The sequence below is a fragment of the Pseudorca crassidens genome, chromosome 5 (assembly GCF_039906515.1).
Source record: "Pseudorca crassidens isolate mPseCra1 chromosome 5, mPseCra1.hap1, whole genome shotgun sequence".
NCBI classification, from domain to species: Eukaryota; Metazoa; Chordata; class Mammalia; order Artiodactyla; family Delphinidae; genus Pseudorca; species Pseudorca crassidens.
The window spans coordinates 84,637,007-84,660,548 of NC_090300.1; the positions used below are offsets into that span (position 1 = coordinate 84,637,007).

A 23,542-nucleotide genomic window follows, 5' to 3' on the forward strand; every position below is an offset into this window, starting at 1 on the left:
ATTAGAAATATAATTTTCCAATGTTTGGTATAGTCTGCTGTTTACTAGATAGTTATTGTTATGTGTCTAGAAGGAGATGCAGTGGCCAATTTATTTCTTTCGCTTTCCTTTGCAGGTCATTCTGTATCAAAGTGGACAGATGTTTGATGGTGCCCCCCGGTTCCATGGTAGGGTAGGATTTACAGGCACCATGCCAGCCACCAATGTCTCTATTTTCATTAACAACACCCAGCTATCAGATACAGGCACCTACCAGTGTTTGGTTAACAACCTTCCAGATAGAGGGGGCAGGAATATTGGGGTCACCGGTCTCACAGTTTTAGGTGAGTGACAGGAAAATGTTGCAACTACCTTGGCTTTACTTACGAATTTACTCTCAAGCATATTTACTTCTGCCAGTTTTTCTGTACTCTCTTTCTGCTTGTGTCCTTTTCCTGTCCTCTCTCCTTTCAGCTCCTTCTGGACTCTGCTTCTCCATGCTTCTTCCACATAGTCTCCCCACCCATTACTCCATTTCAGGTGGCTCTCGAAAGCTTACTTGTTAAATGACTTTTCCTCAAGGTGGAGAAAGGTGGTATAAAATACCATCAAAAGTGGCCTCTCACTTTTCCTAAGCTTTTATAGGATAGGACTTATTGTTGAGAGCAAATTAAATCAAGAACAATTGATTATAAGCAGGGAGCAGGGGTTTTAGCACACGTGAGAATAAATTTACTACTACTTCATATCTATGTAATGCTGAGTAGGCCCCCGACAGTTCTAAGCTTTTGCCTCTTGTCCTGGAAGAATTTTAATAATACTCCCTTTTACTCTCAAAAGTATCCTTGTTTGAACGAGAAATTATATGATCAGTTTGGTCTTAATACCGAGATCAAATAGATTTAGAGTCTTTCCCAAGGTTTTATAGACCATGAACAACAATAAAGTTTAGCTTAAAATTTAGGTCTCTGTACTCAAACCAGTATTCTTTCTATTACACCATACAGATAGACTATCTCATGCTAAATTAAATTCATTCTGAGCACATTTTATTTCTCACTTGTGCTGCTTCTGAAATAAAGCGCTGCCTCCTAAATGGGTACTTGTGGTAGAAGTGGCTAAATTCAGCTCATCTGGGGAGGATGAGAAGTGCTTAGAGAAGCCTGATGCTCTGGACTGTCCTCCATCCTACTGAAGTCTCAGAATCGACTCCAGGATTCCTTGGTACATTCTCCCCCTTTTCCCTTCCACTGTTGAGTCACTTGAAGATACCAGTGTTGGGGGTTCTTGCCGTTTTCCTTCTTTGGGCAAGAAAATGCTATAGCCCTGGCGCCTTGTTCTCCCAGTCTTCAAACAGAATAAGAAAACCAAGGACAAGTGGGAGATTTCTGTCCTAGAACTATTATTCATTCAAGTATATTAAAATTATATAGACTTTAAAGCACTCTGAGTACTGAATAAAGAGTACTGTTGGAATTTAACATTATTTTGACGCTTACACCTGTAGTTCAGGTAGTGAGCTTCCCACATGATCCACATTTATTTTTTCATTTTTTAAAGGAAGAAAAAAACCCTGTAATTTATCTTATAGTTAGTACTACCTTCAAATAATTATTTTGGCTTTCCCCTCATAGCCTCATGATGTCAATGTTTAAAGCAGTAAATTGAGATTGGTTTATCCCATCACAGCAGTTAAGATTCCCTGAGATTTTTCAGTCTTTCTACCTAACCCTTTCATTGTTCTCTCTTCCCCCACCCATTTTCTTTGCTGATTCCTGTGTGTAGTGCATTCATTTTCCACTCATTCATTCATTTTTGCAAGGTTGAACACATTTATTAAAAAGTCATTAGCATTACAAGTGCATCATCACTTGTATTTAAACTCTACTGTATGCATTATCAAATATGGGAATCCAAGCCATGGGCTTAGTTTATATTTTTATTTGCTTGCTTTTTCACTATAAACTATCACCTTCTTCCTTTAGTATTCTTTTGTTTTTTGTAATTTTTTGTTTCACATCCTTTGTGTCCTTATCTGTATTAATGATTATAAAATGTCCATTGCATTACTATCAAGTACTAGATACACTTGAACATTGCTCTGACTCCTCCCACCATAAAACAAGTTGGTATAATGTTGGCGTGTCTGGTTTTGTTTGTAAAGTAACAAAGAACTATGGTAAGGTGGTCTTAGGCGAGAGTAGCCGGCAGGGTAAGTGGATGCTGTTCCTTGAGATATCTTCTTTACGAGGGGGCTCTTTCATCAATTAAAAATTTTTAATTGTGGTAAAATATAACAAAATTTACCATCTTAGCCAACTTTTAAGTGAACAATTTAGTATAGTCACATTGTTGTGCAACCAATCTCCGGAACTTTCTTCAACTTACAAAAATAAAATTCTCCTCATTAAATGACATTTCTCCCTCAGCTCAGCAGCTGGAAACCACTATTCTATTTTCTTTTTCTATGAATTTGAGTACCCTAGGTGCTGCATATAAGTGGAATCATACATTATTTGTCTTCTTATAACTGAATTATTTCACTTAGCATGTTCTCAAGGTTCATCCATGTTGTAGCGTGTGTCAGAATTTCCTTATCAAGGTTAAATAATATTCCATTGTATGTATACACTATATTTTGTTTATCCTTCCATCCCTCTATGGACACTTGGGTTGTTTCCGCCTTTCAGCTATTGTGAATAATGCTGCTCTGAACATGTGTGTATTCAGTAATGCTTTTAAAAGCAATATGTTGACATGAAGGATCTTAAGAATTCTTCGAATACTTCTTTGGAGGAAGAAGAGTGAAACTAAAGCCATAAGGTATCTTAAAAATATAATCAGAGGGTGTTGCCCCTTATACATATTTGCTCCCTGCCACCTGAAGTTGTAGGCCCTGCACCTATGGCCAAACTTGTGCATCGTACATACCATTCACTGGCTTTGCTCATGAGGTAGTCTTCTGATATGTGTCCCCAAAACAGTGTTACCTGAGGTTCTAGTGCTGAATGTTGATGTCTCCTCTGTCATCACTTGACTCATGGTAAATGTATTCTTTATTGCTTACCCTTCCTATTATAGTTCCTCCTTCTGCCCCACACTGCCAAATACAAGGACCCCAGGATATTGGCAGCGATGTCATCCTGCTCTGTAGCTCAGAGGAAGGCACTCCTCGACCAACTTACCTTTGGGAGAAGCTAGACAGTAGCCTCCAACTACCCCCAACAGCCACTCAGGGTATGTACAGTATTGCTTCGCCCATTTAATTCATTATCATGGAAAATTCTGACTCGCAGGCTCACAAAGTAATTGACTTTAATAGAGTTTGAAAAATAACACACTCTATTTGTAACTGCTGAAAAAGCTATCTGGATCGTTTTGTGTTTCTGACTTTAAAGAGAATAAAAATATCTCCTTTCATCTTCGCAATGCTGTGTTTATGAAATATATCTTATCCAGTGGTAACTATATATGGAAATTCTGTCTCTTTGTAGTGAAGACTTAAAATAGCTAATTGGTAGTTTCCTTGAATTGTTAACTGTAAGACAATCCTTGAAGTTTATAACTGAGAATCTACTTCCTACTTCAGAAAAAACTGCCTAATTTAGTATGAGAAACATCAGCATGGTCATGAGAGGGTTAATCATCCTGTTTTCAGCCTCAAGTCTAATTAGAGGAGGAAGATGGGAAAGAGAACAGGAAAAGGCCTCAGATCATGGGAGATCTAGGAGTTGATCACACCAGACAAGTAAAGATGGAGGAGGCATGAATATCACCAATGGTTTTCTGCATGTAAATCCAGCTGCTTAAATTGATATTAAAGGAAACACCCTTGAAAAATTGAGGAAAATTTATGAAATTACAGAATTATATATGTAATTTCTATTTCAAGAGAATAAAATTTAGCAGTCTTGTGTGTTGCATGATCTCCAATACAGAGCATGTCTCTTCTAGCATTCTCAGGGCAGATTTACAAATCTTAACTTAAGGAGTTGGCAGTTAATGGAGAGGTCCCAAACAATCTTAGTTATGCCTGATAAGTTTGAATCATATTTTTGGTATAGACCTGTCATGGAAAGGAAAGTCCTAAGTTGTATGGTGAAGTTAGACATTAAAGAACCAGGATCACCAGCCTCTTAAGAGCTTTTAGGTTTCCTTTAAGAATCCCCACAGAAATTATTAATAGACCTTCCCATCACTTTTTAGTTAACTTAGCCCAGTATTATTTTTAAAAACTTCTTTTCAACATAATAACTTTTGGGTTACTCTAATAATGATTACTGCAGTGCTGTTGTTGCCTACTGATTGTTCATTGCTAGATGTTTTAGCCATACTGTGGGCTAAATAGTTTTTTTTTTTTTTGGTGGAATAATCTGTTAATATTACCATTGTAAGTGGCATGTTTAAATTAGCTCTTGTCTTGAAATCCTGAAAACTATATTCAAGTTCTAGATTTTCCAGTGACTATTTCTGTGACAGTTCACCTCTTTGTTGCCTTGTTGTAAAATAAGGCGATTTAACAATATCATCTCCAAGTTCCTCTGTATCAGCATTAAGATTCTATGATTTAAAAAAAAGATGGCGCCCCAGTGAGAGCCAGGCAGGGAGAGAAAGTCAGAGACGGTGCCCACCAGGCAGCAAATCTAGCTAAGTGCTACATCGGATGCCTGCCTCTCAGGCCGAAGCTCCAGGACAAGCAGACCAGCCTCCCTGACACGAGGTCTGGGCAACCAGTGACTGCTTTGCACTGGTCTCTGGAGCAGCATTGCCTTTGAAGATATGTATGTGTTGCTAACAAATGACTGACTCTGGACCTGCACAATGGAAGCCACAGAATGAACAACATACCTGAACAAGTCACACTATCAGTTTTGTTGGAGAGACCTTCAAGATGGCGGAGGAGTAAGAGGTGGAGATCACCTTCCTCCACACAAATACATCAGAAATACAACTACATGTGGAACAACTCCTACAGAACACCTACTGAACGCTGGCAAAAGACCTCAGACTTCCCAAAAGCCGTGTGACTGACAGAGTCCTGGTGCTCTGGCCGGATGTCACGCCTGTGCCTCTGAGGTGGGAAAGCCGAGTTCAGGACATTGGTCCACCAGAGACCTCCCTTCTCCACGTAATATCACACAGCGAAAGCTCTCCCAGGGATCTCCATCTCAATGCTAAGACCCAGCTCCTCTCAACAACCAGCAAGCTCCAGTGCTGGACACCCCTTGCCAGACAACTAACAAGACTAGAACACAGCCCCACCCATTAGCAGAGAGGCTGCCTAAAATCATAATAAGGTCACAGACACCGCAAAACACACCACCGGACACGGTCCTGCCCATGAGAAAGACAAGATCCAGCCTTATCCACCAGAACACAGGCACTAGTTCCCTCCACCAGGAAGCCTACACAACCCCCTGAACCAACTTTATCCACTGGGGGCAGACACCAAAAACAATGGGAACTACGAACCTGCAGCCTGTGAAAAGGAGACCCCAAACACAGCAAGTTAAGCAAAATGAGAAGACAGAGAAACACATAGCAGATGAAGGAGCAAGGTATAAACCCACCTGACCAAACAAATGAAGAGGAAATAGGCAGTCACCTGAAAAAGAATTCAGAGTAATGATAGTAAAGATGATTCAAACTCTTGAAAATAGAATAGAGAAAATACAGGAAACGTTTAACAAGGACCTAGAAGAACTAAAGAGCAAACAAACAATGATGAACAACACAATAAATAATATTAAAAATTCTCTAGAAGGAATAAATAGCAGAATAACTGAGGCAGAAGAATGGATAAGTGACCTGGAAGATAAAATAATGGAAATAACTACTGCAGAGCAGAATAAAGAAAAAAGAATGAAAAGAATTGAGGACAGTCTCAGAGACCTCTGGGACAACATTAAACGCATCAACATTCGAATTATAGGGGTCCCAGAAGAAGAAGAGAAAAAGAAAGGGACTGAGAAAATATTTGAAGATTATAGTTTAACACTTCCCTAATATGGGAAAGGAAATAGTCAATCAAGTCCAGGAAGCACAGAGAGTCCCATACCAGATAAATCCAAGGAGAAACACGCCAAGACACATATTAATCAAACTATCAAAAATTAAACACAAAGAGAAAACATTAAAAGCAACAAGGGAAAAACAGCAAATAACACACAAGGGAATCCCCATAAGGTTAACAGCTGATCTTTCAGCAGAAACTCTGCAAGCCAGAAGGGAGTGACAGGATGTATTTAAAGTGTTGAAAGGGAAAAACCTACAACCAAGATTACTCTACTCAGCAACGATCTCATTCAGATTCGACAGAGAAATTAAAACCTTTACAGACAAGCAAAAGCTAAGAGAATTCAGCACCACCAAACCAGCTTTACAACAAATGCTAAAGGAACTTCTCTAGGCACGAAACACAAGAGAAGAAAAAGACCTACAAAAACAAACCCAAAGCAATTAAGAAAATGGTAATAGGAACATACATATCAATAACTACCTTAAATGTAAATGGATTAAATGCTGCAACCAAAAGACATAGACTGGCTGAATGGATACGAAAACAAGACCCATATATATGCTGTCTACGACAGACCCACTTAAGACCTATGGACACATACAGACTGAAAGTGAGGGGATGGAAAAAGATATTCCATGCAAATGGAAATCAAAAGAAAGCTGGAATAGCAATTCTCATATCAGACAAAATAGACTTTAAAGCAAAGACAATTACAAGAGACAAAGAAGGACACTACATAATGTTCAAGGGATCAATCCAAGAAGAAGATATAACAATTATAAATATTTATGCACCCAACATAGGAGCACCTCAATACATAAGGCAAATGCTAACAGCCATAAAAGGGGAAATCGACAGTAACACAATCATGGTAGGGGACTTTAACACCCCACTTTCACCAATGGACAGATCATCCAAAATGAAAATAAATAAGGAAACACAAGCTTTAAATGATACATTAAACAAGATGGACTTAGTTGATATTTATAGGACATCACATCCAAAAACAACAATACACTTTCTTCTCAAATGCTGATGGAACATTCTCCAGGATAGATCATATCTTGGGTCACAAATCAACCCTTAGTAAATTTAAGAAAATTGAAATCGTATCAAGTATCTTTTCTGACCACAACGCTATGAGACTAGATATCAGTTACAGGAAAAAAATCTGTAAAAAATACAAACATATGGAGGCTAAACAATACACTACTTAATAACCAAGAGATCACTGAAGAAATCAAAGAGGAAATCAAAAAATACCTAGAAACAAATGACAAGGAAAACACGATGACCCAAAACCTATGGGATGCAGCAAAAGCAGTTTTAAGAGGGAAGTTTATAGCAATACAATCCTACCTTAAGAAACAAGAAACATCTCAAATAAACAACCTAACCTTGCACCTAAAGCAATCAGAGAAAGAATGACAAAAAAACCCAAAGTTAGCAGAAGGAGAGAAATCATGAAGATCAGATCAGAAATAAATGAAAAAGAAATGAAGGAAACGATAGCAACGATCAATAAAATTAAAAGCTGGTTCTTTGAGAAGATAAACAAAATTGATGAACCATAAGCCAGACTCATCAAGAAAAAAATGGAGAAGACTCAAATCAATAGAGTTAGAAATGAAAAAGGGGAAGTAACAACCGACACTGCAGAAATACAAGGATCATGAGAGATTACTACAAGCAACTATATGCCAATAAAATGGACAACCTGGAGGAAATGGACAAATTCTTATAAAAGCACATCCATCTGAGACTGAACTAGGAAGAAATAGAAAATATAAACAGACCAATCACAAGCACTGAAATTGAGACTTGGTTAAAAATCTTCCAACAAACAAAAGTCCAGGACCACATGGCTTCACAGGCGAATTCTATCTAACATTTAGAGAAGAGCTAACACCCATCCTCTCAAACTCTTCCAGAATATAGCAGAAGGAGGAACACTCCCAAACTCATTCTTTGAGGCCAGCATCACCCTGATACCAAAACCAGACAAAGATGTCACAAAGGAAGAAAACTACAGGCCAATATCACTGATGAACATAGATGTAAAAATCCTCAACAAAATACTAGCAAACAGAATCCAACAACACATTAAAAGGATCATACACCATGATCAACTGGGGTTTATCCCAGGAATGCAAGGATTCTTCAATATATGCAAATCAATCAATGTGATACACCATATTAACAAATAGAAGGATATGAACCGTATGATCATCTCAATAGATGCAGAAAATGCTTTTGACAAAATTCAGCACCCATTTATGATAAAAACTCTCCAGAAAGTAGGCATAGAGGGAACTTGCCTCAACATAATAAAGGCCATATATGACAAACCCACAGCCAACATCATTCTGAATGGTGAAAAACTGAAAGCATTTCCTCTAAGATCAGGAAAAAGACAAGGTTGTCCACTCTCACCACTATTATTCAACATAGTTTTGGAAGTTTTAGCCACAGCAATCAGAGAAGAAAAAGAAATAAAAGGAATCCAAATCGGAAAAGAAGAAGTAAAAGTGTCACTGTTTGCAGATGACATGATACTATACATAGAGACTCCTAAAGATGCTACCAGAAAACTACTAGAGCTAATCAACGAATTTGGTAAAGTAGCAGGATACAAAATTAATGCAGAAATCTCTTGCATTCCTATACACTAATGATGAAAAATCTGAAAGAGCAATTAAGGAAACACTCCCATTTAGCATTGCAACAAAAAGAATAAAATACCTAGGAATAAACCTACCTAAGGAGACAAAAGACTTGTGTGCAGAAAACTATGACACTGATGAAAGAAATGAAAGATTATACAAACAGATGGAGAGATACACCACATTCTTGTATTGGAAGAATCCAAGTCATTGTGAAAATGACTGTACTACCCAAAGCAATCTACAGATTCAGTGCAATCCCTATCAAACTACCAATGGCATTTTTCACAGAACTAGAACAAAAAATTTCAGTTTCACAACTGCTGCGGCTGGCAGTTGTGCATCATGAAAGATGAGCCAGAAGAGGCGAAGCTAATTTTGCATGATGCTCTTCATCTTGCCTATAAGAGTGATAACAAGACAGTCATCACTTACATTTATGATTTGATGGCCAGCTTATCATTTTTACGGGGTCAACTTGAAAATGCGGAAAAACTTTTTAGAGCAACAATGAGTTACTTGCTTGGAGGGGCCATGCAACAGGAAGACAATGCAATAATAGAAATCTCTCTAAAGCTGGCCACTATTTATACTGCTCAGAATAGACAGGAATTGGTTCTTGCTGGCTATAATTCTGCATTTCAGCTATACAGGAAAAAATTGAAAGAGAAAACGAATTATCAGAAGACACTTTGTCAGTGTAAGAGAAAGCCAACGCCCATCTCCTCTTGGGCATGTGCCTAGACACCTATGCCCGCTACCTTCTGTTCTCCAAGCAGCCATCACAGGCACAAAGGATGTATGAAGAAGCTTTACAGATCTCTGAAGAAATACTAGGAGAAAGACACCCACAGACCATTGTGCTGCTGAGTGACCTGGCTACCACCCTGGATGCACAGGGCCGCTCTGATGAGGCCTGTGTTCACGCACAGAGGGCATCAGACCTGGCGAGACAGGTGGAGCACCCTGAGCTCCAAGTGCTGCTCAGTAATCTGGCTGCAGCCCTGATGCACAGAGAATGATATGCACAAGCGGAAGAGATCTACTAGGAAGCACTGAAGTGAGCAAAGCTGAAAAGAGATGAGGTTTCTGCGCAGCACATCAGGGAAGAGCTGGCTGAGATGTCAAGAAAAAGGAGACCTTTGTTGTAGCCTTACCAAGCTCTAGACCCCTTTTTGTTGTAGGGAACGCCTAGTAACACCTCTTATTCCAGTCCCAGCGGCACCATAATCATTGGCTTAAATCCTTTGTCCTTGATACTCAAGTCCCCTCAACTTAGCCTTGGTGGAGGACAAGCTGTATACACTGTATACACGGTCACTTCTGTTGTGCAAAGAAAACTTTGACTCCCACCTGATACTGCTTCTAAGGACAGGTGTCAGTTGTTGCTTTCCATTGTAACATGGTTGGTTAGGTGCTGTCCATGCTGGTCCGAGTATAGCTCTAGATTAAGAGACGCCAGTTTCCCTCTGGGGTAGAGTCTGGTATTTCAGCCAGGCGTCTCTCCCATAAGATTTCTGTCCACCGATTTGCTGCCTTCTCTTATTTTATCAATACCTGGCAGACCAGAGCTACCGGTCTCATGGCAAAGGGGGATGACAGTGAGTTATTTTCTCTTATCATCTATCTCCTGAAGCCCAGTGTGGGATTTAATGCATACAAAAGTAATATCTTGGCCTGCCACCAGCATCCAGCATGAAGTTTTAAAGTGGGATTAGGCACTTGAAAGTATAGTGCCCATTTGATTATAAATAAAAGTGAACTGTATGTTTTTGTATGTATCTGGTTATATACAACTATGAAAAAAGGAGGGCAAGGAATGACGACCTCCTGCATCCCTGCCCTCTGAGCATTCACTCCTCTGCATCCAGTCACAGATGTCCCCAAACCCTCTGACTCCGAGTGGGGCCCTATAGGTGTAGTGTTGAAAGCTTCCCAGTCACTCTGATGTGTCCTACTGGTGCTGTAGAAGAACCAGTGCCCTGGACCCTAGCTCTGGCTTTTGGAGTTTGGGTCTTAGTATCTTCGTGTGTAGTGAGATTGTCTCTTAGTCCTGGGAGAATGCATTTGGTGGATGACCTTGCCTGGATAGGCTGCTATGTTGAGAGCTTTATCACACTGCCTCAGAGTGTGTAAAGTACACAACACAGGGGGCATCGATGATGTTTTCACCCCAGCAGTTCTGCAGTTCTTCTAGGTACCATGAAGGAACCCTGTTGTTGCTGATATGCCTTTGCGGGGGGTGGGGGTGGGCAGGATAAACTGAAGTTTGGGTTCCTATGTACATACTGGGAGAACCCTTTCATAATAAACTAGACACTCTGCAATAAAATAAATAAATAAAATAAAATAAAATAAAATTATGTTGCAATAAAAGTTACCAAAAAGTTGTCCTCATATAGTTTACATGTGGATACTAGATATTGAGTAAATTTAGAACCAGCATCCTGTGGAGGTATACTTTGATTTTATACAGAGGAATAATACAGTGGATTTAGCATTGTTCTTTTGGTATATAAAACTTTGAATTCTAAAATAAGTGAAAACTATGTTTGATGGATATTATCTGAAGCAAAATATAGCAGTCTGGGCAGTGTTTCATTAGGCCTGTATAGTTGGCCCAGGTCCCATTAAGTGGAAACATAATGCATGAGACAGTTCATCAGCCTCTGCATCAGTGGGTTCTCAACCAGGGACAGTTTAATTTGGCAGTGTCTGGAGACATTTTCGGTTGTCACAGCTGGGAGGAAGGTGCTACTGGCAGCTAGTAGGTAGAGGCCAGGGATGCTGCTGAACATCGTATATGCACAGGTCAGCCCCCACAATAAAGAATTATCCAGCCCCAAATGTCAACAAGTGAATTAAATTAATAGATTTTTCAAACATTGAAACACCCTTGCATTTCTGGAATAAAGTCTGTTTGTGATTAGTTTTTAATAAATTGCTAATACGCAGTATGCCAATTTTTTTTTTTTTTTGCGGTACGCGGGCCTCTCACTGTTGTGGCCTCTCCTGTTGTGGAGCACAGGCTCCGGACGTGCAGGCTCAGCGGCCATGGCTCACGGGCCCAGCCGCTCCGCGGCATGTGGGATCTTCCCGGACCGGGGCACAAACCTGTGTCCCCTGCATCGGTAGGCGAACTTTCAACCACTGCACCGCCAGGGGAGCCCAATATGCTAATATTTTAATAGAACTTTCTCATCTGTGATCATAAGTGAGAATGGCCCATATTTTTCTGTCTTGTGTTATCCTTGGTTGAGCTTTAGTATCAGATGATAAAAAGAGTTGGGCAGTTCTTCCTCTTTTTCTGTTCTCTGAAACACTACGAATAAGACAGAGTTGTTTTAGGACAAAGAAGACAGTGTGTTTGGCATGGAGTAAGCAAGGCAGAGAATAGTAGGAGCTATTTTGTCCACTTACAGGTGCTAGAATGGGGGTATGTATACATATATATTTCTTAAAATTTATATTTGTTAATCATATTATTCAAATACTTTATATCTTTACCAATATTTTATTTGTTTCAGCTAGTATTTTATGTGAGAGATTTGTTTAAAAATCACATATTAGGATTGTGGATTTGTCAATTGTGCCTTCTTTTTTTTAACCTATCCTGGGCCTCTGTTGCTCATAGGTTGTTATATCTCACTGATTCTCTATGCTTAATATGCATTTTTGTGTTATTTTAACTGATATTAAAACCCCTGTAGTGGCTTTCTTTGGTTAATTCTTACTGTTATGTTTCTCTTTTATGGTTCATTTACTTTTGGATTTCCATGCTTTATGTTTTAGGTGTATCTCTTGTAAACAGTATGTCTGGATCTAGTTTGGTTTCCAGTCTACAATCTGAGAACATTTTTCCTTTGATTGAGTCCATTTACATTAATTTTGATAATGGATATACTTAAGTTAATTTCTGATACCATATTTTATGTTTTTTATTTACCCAGCTTTTTCTTTTACACCCTATCCCATACCTTCTACTGCTTATTTCAATGTTCTTTATAAATTATGCATTTTTCCTTCATGGTTCCTAAGAGATCTTCTGTTGTCCTTATCCTTTCATAATTTAGTGCAGCGAAAAGGGATGATTAACTCTCCTGCTTGCTTGAGAACTCTGTGCAGAACCTGGTATGGAGATCATAGATGGAACATCTTAACTATCACTGTAGTCCAAGACTATCGTGTTACAAGGGAGGAGACTGAGGCCCAGAGAGGATACCAGGTTTGCCCAAAGTCCACTGATAGAAAGCACTCCCATTCTCCTGCCAGGCTGGGCAGCCTCAGGAATCTTGATTCTCCTTCTTGAACTCCCACTCTGTTTCCCTTCCCAGTGAGAGTGTGTCCATTTTTCTCTCATGGGGAGCAGAAAAGTCTTCAGCCACTTAATTTGCCCAATAAACAGGGGCTTATTTCTTCTTCATCGAGATGTTATTCTGACCAAAGATAAGATTTCCCCTTTGTTTTGCCCTCAGACATAAAGAAGCTAGTCCTATGCAGTGTTCATTACTCCCTCTTCTGAAAAAATTAAATATGAGCGATTATCATAACTGTATTCATTTGTTAATACATTCATCCATTCTTTTAGTGTGTGTGTGTGTGTGTGTGTGTGTGTGTGTGTGTGTGTGTACACATACACAGACACAACACTTATTCTGTGCAACTGCTTTAGGGTAGAGTGTTGGGGAAGGTAAAGGAATATAAAAATAAAGAGATATATCTCCATTCTAGAGTTCACTGTCTAATGGGGGAGTCCAATATAAAGAGATAACTACAGTGCTATGTATTTAATGCTATAAAAGTGTTTATAGTGCTATAAAGTTAAAATGATAGAAGTATTAATTCTCCCTGAAGAGGTTAGGAAGGACTTTATAGGGAATGAAATTCCTGAGAAGAAAAGGATCTTAAGGGATGAGTAGATGTTTTACCAGGTAAAAGTGGTTATTATCAATAGAGAGAACCATGCATGCAAAATCTTACAAGCATAAAAGTTTGACCTTTTTTTGAAGTATAGTTGATTTACAATGTTATATTAGTTTCAGATATACAACATAGTGATTCAATATTTTTATAGATTATACTCCATTTAAAGTTATTGTAAAATATTGGCTATATTTCCTGTGTTATACATTACATCATTATATCTTATTTTTTTTTATACCTTGTAGTTTGTACCTCTTAATTCCCTTCCCCTTCCTTGACCCTCCACCAACCACTTTCCCCACTGTTAACCCCTAGTTTGTTCTCTGTATCTCTGAGTCTGTTTTGTTATGTTCATTCATTTGTTTTATTTTTTAGATTCCATATATAAGTGAAAGCATACAGGTTTTGTCTTTCTCTGTCTGACTTACCTCACTGAACAATACCCTCCAGGCCCATCCATGTTGTTGCAAATGGCACAATTTCAATCTTTTTTATGGATGAGCATTCCTGTGTGTGTGTGTGTGTGTGTGTGTGTGTGTGTGTGTGTGTATTCCCCCCGCCACATCTTCTTTATCCTTTCATCTGTTGATGGACATTTAGGTTGCTTCCATATTTTGGCTATTGTAAATAATGCTGCTATGAACATTAGGTTGCATACATCTTTTTGAATTTATGTTTTCATTTTCTTTGGATATATACCCAGCAGTGGAATTGCTGGATCATATGGAAGTTCTATTTTCAGTTTCTTTGAAAAACCTCCATGCTGTTATGCATAGTGGGTATAAAAATTTACATTCCCACTGACAGTGTATGTTCCCTTTTCTCTATATCCTTGCCAACATTTATTATTTGTTGTCTTTTTTACAGTAGCAATTCTGACAGTGTGAAGTGATAGCTCGTTATGCTTTCAATTTGCATTTCCCTGATGACTAGCAATGTTGAACATATTTTCATATGTCTGTTGGCCATCTGTATGTCTTCTTTGGAAAAATGTCTAGTCAGGTCTTCTGCCCAATTTTTAACCAGGTTCTTTGCTTTTTAGATATTGAGGTGTATGAACTGTTTATGTATCTTGGATATTAATCCATTACCAGACATGTCATTTTCAAATATCTTCTCCCATTCAGTAGGTTATTTTTTTCATTTTGTATGTGGTTTCCTTCACTTTGTAAAAGCCTTTAAGCTTAATTAGATTCCATTTGTTTATTATTGCTTTTGCTTCCCTTGCCTAAAGAAACAGGTCCAAAAATATTGGTAACACTTATGTGAAAGAGTGTATTGCCTATGTTTTTTTCTAGGAGTTTTATAGTTTTCAATCTTACATTTAAGTCTTTAATCCACTTTGAATTTATTTTTGTATGTGGTGTGAGAAAATGTTCTAATTTCATCTTTTTACAGGTAGCTGTTCAGTTTTCCCAACACCACTCATTGAAGAGACTGACTTTTCCCATTGTATATTTTTGCCTCCTTTCTTGTAGATTAACTGACCCGTGTGTGCGTGAATTTATTTCTGGACTCTCTATTCTGTTTCATTGATCTATGTGTCTGTTTTTTGTAACATACTGTTTTGATTACTGTAGCTTTGTAGTATATTCTGAAGTCAGGGAGGATTATACCTCCAGCTTTGTTTTTTTTTTTTCCCCCTGAAGATTGCTTTGGATATTAGGGGTCTTTGGCAGTTCCATATGAATCTTAGGATCATTTGTTTTAGTTCTGTGAAAAATGTCATGGGTATTTTGATAGGGATTGCATTAAATCTGTAGATTGCTTTGGGTAGTATGGACATTTTAACAATATTAGTTCTTCCAATCCATGAACACAGGATATCTTTCCATATCTTTGTATCATCTTCAGTTTTCTTCATCAGTGTGTTATAGTTCTCTAAGTATAGGCCTTTCATCTCCTTGGTTAAATTTATTCCTAGGTATTTTATTCTTTTTGATATGATTGTAAATGGGATTCTTTCTTGTGTTCCCTTTCTGATAGTTTATTATTGATGTATAGAAAAGAAGCAGATCTCTGTATATTGGTATTATATCATGCAACTTGATTAAATTCATTTATCAGTTTTAATAGTTTTTTGGTGGAGAATTTAGGGCTTTCTATATATAGCATTGTGTCATCTGCAAATAGTGACAGTTTTACTTCTTCCCTTTTTAAATTTTTATTATCTGATTGCTGTGGTTAGGGCTTCCAATGTTGTGTTAAATAGAAATAGCGAGAATGGACATGCTTGTCTTGTTCCTGATTTTAGAGGAAAAACTCTCAGGTTTTCTCCATTGAGTATGTTGTTAGCTGTGGGTTTGTCATAAATGGCCTTTATTATTTTGAGATATGTTCTTTTATACCAACTATGTTGAGAGTTTTTTGTCATGAATGGGTGTTGAATTTCGTCAGATGCTTTTTCTGCATCTATGTAAATGATCATGTGATTTTTATCCTTCCTTTTGTTAATGTGGTATATCACATTGACTGATTTGTGGATACTGAACCATCCTTGCATCCCTGGAATAAATCCCATTTGATCAAGGTGTATGATTCTTTTTATATACTGTTGAATTTGGTTTGCTGATATTTTGTTGAGGGTTTTTGCATCTTTGTTCTTCAGAAATATTGACCTGTAATTTTTAGGGTAGTATTGTTATCTAGTTTTGGTATCAGGGTGACGGTGGCCTCATAGAATGAATTTAGGAGTGTTCCTTCCTCTTTAATTTTTGGAATAGTATAAGATGGATAGGTATGAACTCTTCTGTATATGTTTGGTAGAATTCCCCTGTGAAGCTATCTAGTCCTGGACTTTTCTTTGTTGGGAGGTTTTTTTTTTTTTTTTAATTACTGATTCGTTTTCAATACTAGTAATCAGTTTGTTCAGGTTATCTATTTCTTCCTGATTCAATCTTGGAAGATTGTATGTTTCTAGGAATTTATCCATCTCTTCTAGTTCGACCAATTTGTTGGCATATAACTGTTCATAGTATTCTCTTATGATTGTTTATATTTCTGTGATATCAGTTGTAATTTATTCTCTTTCATTTCTTATTTTGCTTATTTGTGTCCTCTTTCTTTTTTTCTCAATGAGCCTGGCAAAAAGCTTATTAATTTTGCTTATCTTTTTGAAAAACTAGCTCTTGGTTTTACTGATCTTTTCTTTTCTTTTGGTCTCTTTTATTTATTTCCACTCTGATCTTTTCCTTCCTTTTTCTGACTTTGTTTTTTTTTTCCTCTCATTTCTTTAGGTGGTAGGTTAGGTTGTTTATTTGAGATTTTTCTTGTTTCTTGAAGAAGGCCTGTATTGCTATAAACTTACCCCAGTAGACCTGCTTTTGCTACATCCCATAAATTTTGGAAAATTGTGTTTTTATTTTCATTTGTCTCAAGGTATTTTCTGATTTCCTCTTTGATTTCTTCATTGACCCATTAGTTTTTTGGTAACATGTTGTTTAGTCTCTATGTATTTGTGTTTCTCCTATTTTTCTTCCTATAATTGATTTCTAGTTTCATACAATTATGGTTGGAAAATATGTTTGATATAATTTATATCCCTCTTAATTTTGTTGAGACTTGTTTTGTGGCCTAATAATTGATCTATCCTAGAGAACATTCCATGTGCATTTGAAAAGAATATGCATTCTTTTGTTTTGTATGTAATGTCCTATAGATATCTATTAAGTCCATCTGGTCTACTGTGTCATTTAAGGCCACTGTTTCTTTATTGATTTTCTGTCTGGATGATCTATCCATTGATGTAAGTGAGGTGTTAATGTCCCTTACTATTATTGTATTATTGTCAATTTCTTCCTTTATATCTATTAACATTTGCTTTATATATTTTGGTGTTCCTATATTATGTGCATATATGTTAATGAATTTTATATCCTCTTCTTTATATAATGACCTTTTTATCTTTTTTTATAGACTTTATTTTAAAGTCTACTTTGTCTGATATGAGTGTTGCTACCCCAGCTTTCTTATTGTTTCCATTTGCATGGAATATCTTTTTCCTTTCTCCCACTTTTAGTCTATGTGGGTTTTAGCACTGTGAGTCTCTTGTAGGCAGCATATAGATGGGTCTTGTTTGTTTTATCTGATCAGTCACCCTATGTCTTTTGACTGGCGCATTTAGTCCATTGACATTTAAAGTGCTTATTGATAGGTAAGTACTTATTGCCATTTTATTATTTGTTTTCTGGTTGTTTTTGTAGTTCTTCCCTGTTCTTCTTCTTTTAGTCTCTTCCCTTGTGGTTTGGTGATTTTCTTTAGTGTTATGTTTGTATTTCTTTCTCTGTAGTTTTTGTGTACCTGTTGTAGGTTTTTGATTTGCTCTTACCGTGGAGTTCATATATGTTGACCTATAATTATATTTGCTTGTTTTAAACTGATAGTCACTTAAGTTTAAGCACATTCTAAAAGTACTACATTTTTATTCCTCTCCCCCACATTTTCTGTCTTTGATGTCATATTTTATATCTTTGTGTCAATCCCTTAACTGTTTATTGTAGTTAAAGTTGACTTTACAATTTTTGTCTTTTAACCTTTGTGCTCACTTGCTTAACTGGTTGATTCTCAGCCTTTCCTATATATTTGCTTTTACTAGTGGGATTTTTCCCTTCCTATAATTTCTTATTTCTTGTTGTAGCCTTTTTTACTTAAAGAAGACCCTCTAATGCTTCTTGTAAGGTCAGCTTAGTATTGATGATCTCTCAGTTTTTGCTTGTTTGAGGAGCTTTGTATCTCTCCTTCAATTGTAAATGATAATCTTGCAGGGTAGAGTGTCCTAGGTTGTAGGTTTTCTCCCTTTCAGCACTTTGAATATATCATGCCGCTCCCTTCTGGCCTGCAAAGTTTCTGCAGAAAAATCAGCTGATAGCTTTATATTGGTTCCCTTGTATGTGACTCTTGGTTTTTCTCTTGCTGCTTTTAAAATTCTCTCTTTATCTTTAACTTTTGCCATTTTAATTCTTGGTGTGAGTCTCTTTGGGTTCATCTTGTTTGGGACTCTCTGTGCTTCCTGGACCTGTATATCTGTTTCCTTTTTCAAGTTCAGGAAGTTTTCAACCATAATTTCATCGAATAGATTTTCTACTTCTTTCTCTCTCTCTCTTCTCTTTCTAGGACTCCTATAATGCAAATGTTAGTACACTTATGTTGTCCTCGAGGTCCTTTAAACTATTCTCATTTTTTAGATCTGTTTTTCTTTTTGCTGTTCTGATTGGGTGATTTCCATTATTCTATCTTTCAGATCACTTGTGCATTCTTCTGTATCACTTTATCTGCTGTTAATTCCCTCTACTGTATTTTTCATTTCACTTACTATATTCTTCTGCTGTGTCTGGTTCTTTTTTATGTTTTCTAGTTCTCTATTAAAGTTCTCACTGTGTTCATGTATTATTTTCCCAAGTTCAGTTGTTATTCTCATTACCATTGCTTCAAACTGTTTATCAGGTAAATTACTTATCTCTGTTTTATTAGGGTTTTGTCAAGGTTTTTTGTTTTTGTTTTTTGTTTGAAACATATTCCTTCCTCTTCTTATTTTGTTTAACTTGCTCTGACTCTGTGAAATTAGGTGAACCAGTTACCTTTCCCAGTCTTGAAGGTGTGTCCTTGTGTGGGAATGTCCCTATGCAGTCTGCATGTGCCCAGGGGCTTTGGTGGGAGAACTGGATCTGAAATGGGCATGGGCTGTGTCTTCACCTGGGGTGTGCTGGCAGCTACCACCTTGAGGAGTGGTAGGGCTGGAGATGGAGGGGCTAGAGCTGGAGCCAGGTGTGAGTTGGAGCTTCTCCTGTGCTCAGTGGCCATCACCACCCTATCAGGGGGTGGGATTGGGGACATAGGGGTTGGAGCAGGACCTCTGAGGGAATTGGATTTCTCCCAGGTGTGATGACATTCTGAACCTTGGTTTGGGGTATGGCCAGGACCTGAGGATTTGGGGTTGTACTTCTATGCTGCTTTCACTTTTTCCCCAGTGTGTGCACCTGGGTTAGAGGCTAGGTCGGGGCCAGAGGGGTTGGTTCCACACTGCTGGGCTGGCTCCCTCCCCAGTATGTGCAGAGACACGTGCTCAGGGGATGGCTGTTTCTGCCCTGGAGTTAGCCATTCACCCTTCTGAGAGTGTGCACCAAAGCGTGCACTGGCCATGGCTGCCTTTGCTCTGGTCAGAGGCAGGGCTGGGGTCAGACCAAGTTCTCTTCTCTCAAAGTGTGTGCACACTTGTTGGCAACAGCAGCCTCCACCTTAGTGGAGAGCAGATTTGGAACAAGAGCGGCTGGAGCAGGTTGCCATTGCCGGATGGGGGCATGCCAGCGTGGTCCTGGCAGGCTGGGCAGAGCTCCACACAGTTTCCAGTCTGCTGCTTCTGTGCTGCGACTGGCAGCAAGCAGGTCTGTGCATGTACTCTTCAAGAGTGTAGTCTTGGTTTCTTACAGCCCTCCAGTAAGCCACGTTGGTTTTCAGACCACCAAGGGGGCTTGTCTTCCTAGTGCTGGACCCCAGGGCTGGGCTGCCTAATATGTGGCTCAGACCCCTCGCTCCCCAGGGAGCATCCTCGAGCCTGTGATATCCCCTCCTCTTCTGTGTCCCCCTCCAGAGGTGGGGGTCCCAACCAGATCGCTTCTCCTCCCTTACTACCAGACTCTGTGTGGATCTTCCTTTACAGCCTTGGTTGCAGAAGAGCCATCCTGCTGGTCCCCAGGTTGATTTCAGTGAGATTTGTTCTCTGTATAGTTGCAGCTTTGATGTATTCATGAGGGAGATGAGCCCAGTCCTCCTACTCTACCATCTTGATCCCACACACACTAAAAATTTTGACATTTTAAAGTGAGAAGAATTATGATTAAAGATTCACAAAGGTTTGACCTTTGATCGTGAATAAAGATTCATGACCTGACATAAAGATTCATGAAGGTTTGACCAGAGAGGAGGTTGGCAAGTTCAGGTCCAGATTGTGAAAGTCATTGTATAGCATTCAAAGAATTTGGGTGTTGTCCTTGAGACTGTGGATATTGACTGGCCTTTTTATAAAGCCAGAGAAGATACCTAGATCTGCATTTTAGAAACAGCCTCAGCAAACAGGATGAGAGATTGGCAGCCAGGTCACAGATGGGAGGCTTTGATCATAGCTCCATCAAGAACTGAGGAGGGGGCTTCCCTGGTGGCGCAGTGGTTGAGGGTCCGCCTACCGATGCAGGGGACACGGGTTCGTGCCCCGGTCCGGGAGGATCCCACGTGCCGCAGAGCGGCTGGGCCCGTGAGCCATGGCCGCTGAGCCTGCGCGTCCGGAGCCTGTGCTCTGCAACAGGAGAGGCCACAGCAGTGAGAGGCCTGCGTACCGCAAAAAAAAAAAAAAAAAAGAAATGAAGAGGGCCTGAACTAAGGACCTGCTCATCAGGATGGAGAATGGATAGAGGCAGGGTGGGATTCGAGAAAGATGGAAGGCAGAAATCAACAAGACATGGAGCTTGATGATACACTGGGACTCAGAGAAGAGTCAAAGTTAACTGAGATTTCTGTCTTAAGCTATTGAATGAACAGTAACTATTAACTCAGAGAAGATATACTTAGAGTTTTGCTTGAGGGAAGCAGTGAGGTAGTGGTCCTCTGAGACCTCTAGATGGGGACTGAAATAATGATAATGGTAACAGGTGATGTTTCTTGAGCACTAAGCACCATTCTCCTTTGATAATTAAATCTTAACAATCAACATAGAGACATCTTGATCTGAAAGAATCTACTGATGTCAAGTTAAAAGCAAGACTGCTCAGAGTCAGCATTTCTGGGAACCTAGACCGAAATATGTAGGAGAAAAGTAGTCACAAGCTAATCAGTTAGTCTTAATTGTAGCTGTTGCCATGTTGTAAGTGTGTGTTCCTGGCCCGTCTGTTGCCAGTGATGAGCCATTATATTTTATACAAATGCCATGAGTGGTATTCCAATAAATAACAGATTTAAAAGTAAAATAAATCCTTAGCTTAGTATTTTGATGTGTGATTCTATGCAGTGTTATTAATACCAAGGAGATATAAATCTTGCATTATTCAAATATTGCCCAGTAATGTCCACTGGTGTTTTCTAGTGTTTGAGTATTTGCTGTAGATTACAGTTCTTTGAAAATAATAGCAGAAATGCAAAGAGAAGTAGATGGAAATGTTGCTGTAGAATACACTGACATGAAATCAGAAATGGATTTAAAATCTGAATTGGCAAAAGTAATACCTATTTCAATGACAAAATGAAAATCAGGGCAAAAAGGCAGAGTATTTTCACTGTTAAATAAAGGAGATGAACTAATATGAAGCAGTGTGTGTCTTCACGTGTGCGTCAGAGGTGCTTAGGATGTTCTCTTAATGGGGACAGGTTCTCTCTGTCTCCTCTGTCCATCTCCATCCTAATTCAACCAACATCAACACAGAAAGGAAATAAAATTTTCTTTCCATGTCTGGAAAATTTGGCATGAAACAAAGATCAAGACTGTTGGATACTTAATGCTGTATAGTGTTTTTAAATTTTCTTTTAGAATGACAGAGTTTAAATATTAAGTATTTGTGGGCTTCCCTGGTGGCGCAGTGGTTGAGAGTCCACCTGCCGATGCAGGGGACATGGGTTTGTGCCCCGGTCCGGGAGGATCCCACGTGCCGTGGAGCAGCTAGGCCCGTGAGCCATGGCCTCTGAGCCTGCGCGTCCGGAGCCTGTGCTCCGCAACGGGAGAGGCCACAACAGTGAGAGAGGCCTGCATACCGCAAAAAAAAAAAAAAAAAAAATTAAGTATTTGTGATATTATCTTTGAATTTTAAAATAGGTTTTATTTTGGCATTTATTTTGTGTTAATGTTCCCATTTTTACTATTTTTTATCATCAAATGTTTGTATCTGGTTGAGATAATTTTTTACATATTTTTGAAACATATAGTATGTTATAATATATTGGTTCAAATAACAATAAACCATGTATTCATTATTTTCTTCTACAGAGTACTTCTGAAATTTTTATATAAGAGATGACTCACTGTTTATTATTATGATCATGCATTATTATTATAAAAATGCATAAATCATATAAAATATAGAGTAATTTGATTTTGGAAGTCTGATCTCTCAACCTCAAAGCCTAAGTATTAATATTTATTGGAATTTGGAGACATTCAACATTTTCCCAATTTCTTGATTTTTCTTATGAATCTGAAAAAGATACAAATTTCCCAAGTGATGCCAAGAGGGAATTCCAACATGGAAGCCTTGCCAGGCACTATGCATTATCTCACTCAGTCCTCACAGTAGCCTGTGATGTAGAAGCATGTTGGCAGTTCCATGTCACACATGAGGAATCAAAAACATAGATGCAGAAGAGGTAGCACATTCATGACCACCTAGCTAGCAGGTGGTAGAGCAGGTTCCGCCCCAGGCTGCCTGAGTCTAGAACACATGTTCTTAGCCAGTGCACCGTCTACTAGGCAGCAGAGAAGTGGTTCTGGAGCTAAGGAGAAAGGATGGAAGTGGAAATGTGCACTTATATTTATTTCTCTCTAAATTCTGTAGGGCTTCTGGTCCAGGTACACAGCTTGTGTGGGATACAGTATTGCTGTGAACTGGGGTGTGATGCAATTTGTTGCTTTCCAAACTGCAGTTCCACACTGTTGAACTTCCCCTATTCTTTAAAACAAAGAAGATCTAAAGAATATTTATTCTCTAACTTCATTTCAACAAATTACTCTGCTCCAGAGCAGGCCAAGTGAAGTGACAGATTGAGGAATGAGCCCATTTCATTTCAGAAAGGGCCCTGTGCCCGTGGCAGGGAGCAGTCAGGTGCTGGCTGCAGAGGTGCGTTGTTGCCTTGACTACCTCAGCAGCCCTCTTCTGCTTCTGGTTAGACCTGTCTTACTCATGTGTCTGTCCCATTCTCTGATTACGTTCTGAGTTCACTCCGGCGTGGTGTGTCAGCCTCACTGAGGAGGAAAGAACAGTGA

At 38.7% G+C, this 23,542-nt stretch overlaps 1 protein-coding gene and 1 pseudogene across 5 annotated transcripts in view; both read left to right on the plus strand.

Annotated features, from left to right (window-relative positions):
• The window catches only part of IGSF11 (immunoglobulin superfamily member 11), a 189,113-nt gene that overhangs the window by 158,675 nt on the left and 6,896 nt on the right, over positions 1-23,542 (plus strand). For all 5 annotated transcript variants that reach the window (XM_067738822.1, XM_067738823.1, XM_067738824.1 and 2 more), the window contains 2 exons: positions 116-323; positions 3,061-3,216. In XM_067738822.1, the coding sequence (XP_067594923.1) occupies positions 116-323; positions 3,061-3,216 (364 nt within the window). The remainder of the gene's footprint in view (positions 1-115; positions 324-3,060; positions 3,217-23,542) is intronic.
• Positions 8,787-9,997, plus strand: LOC137224506 (tetratricopeptide repeat protein 19, mitochondrial pseudogene; annotated as a pseudogene).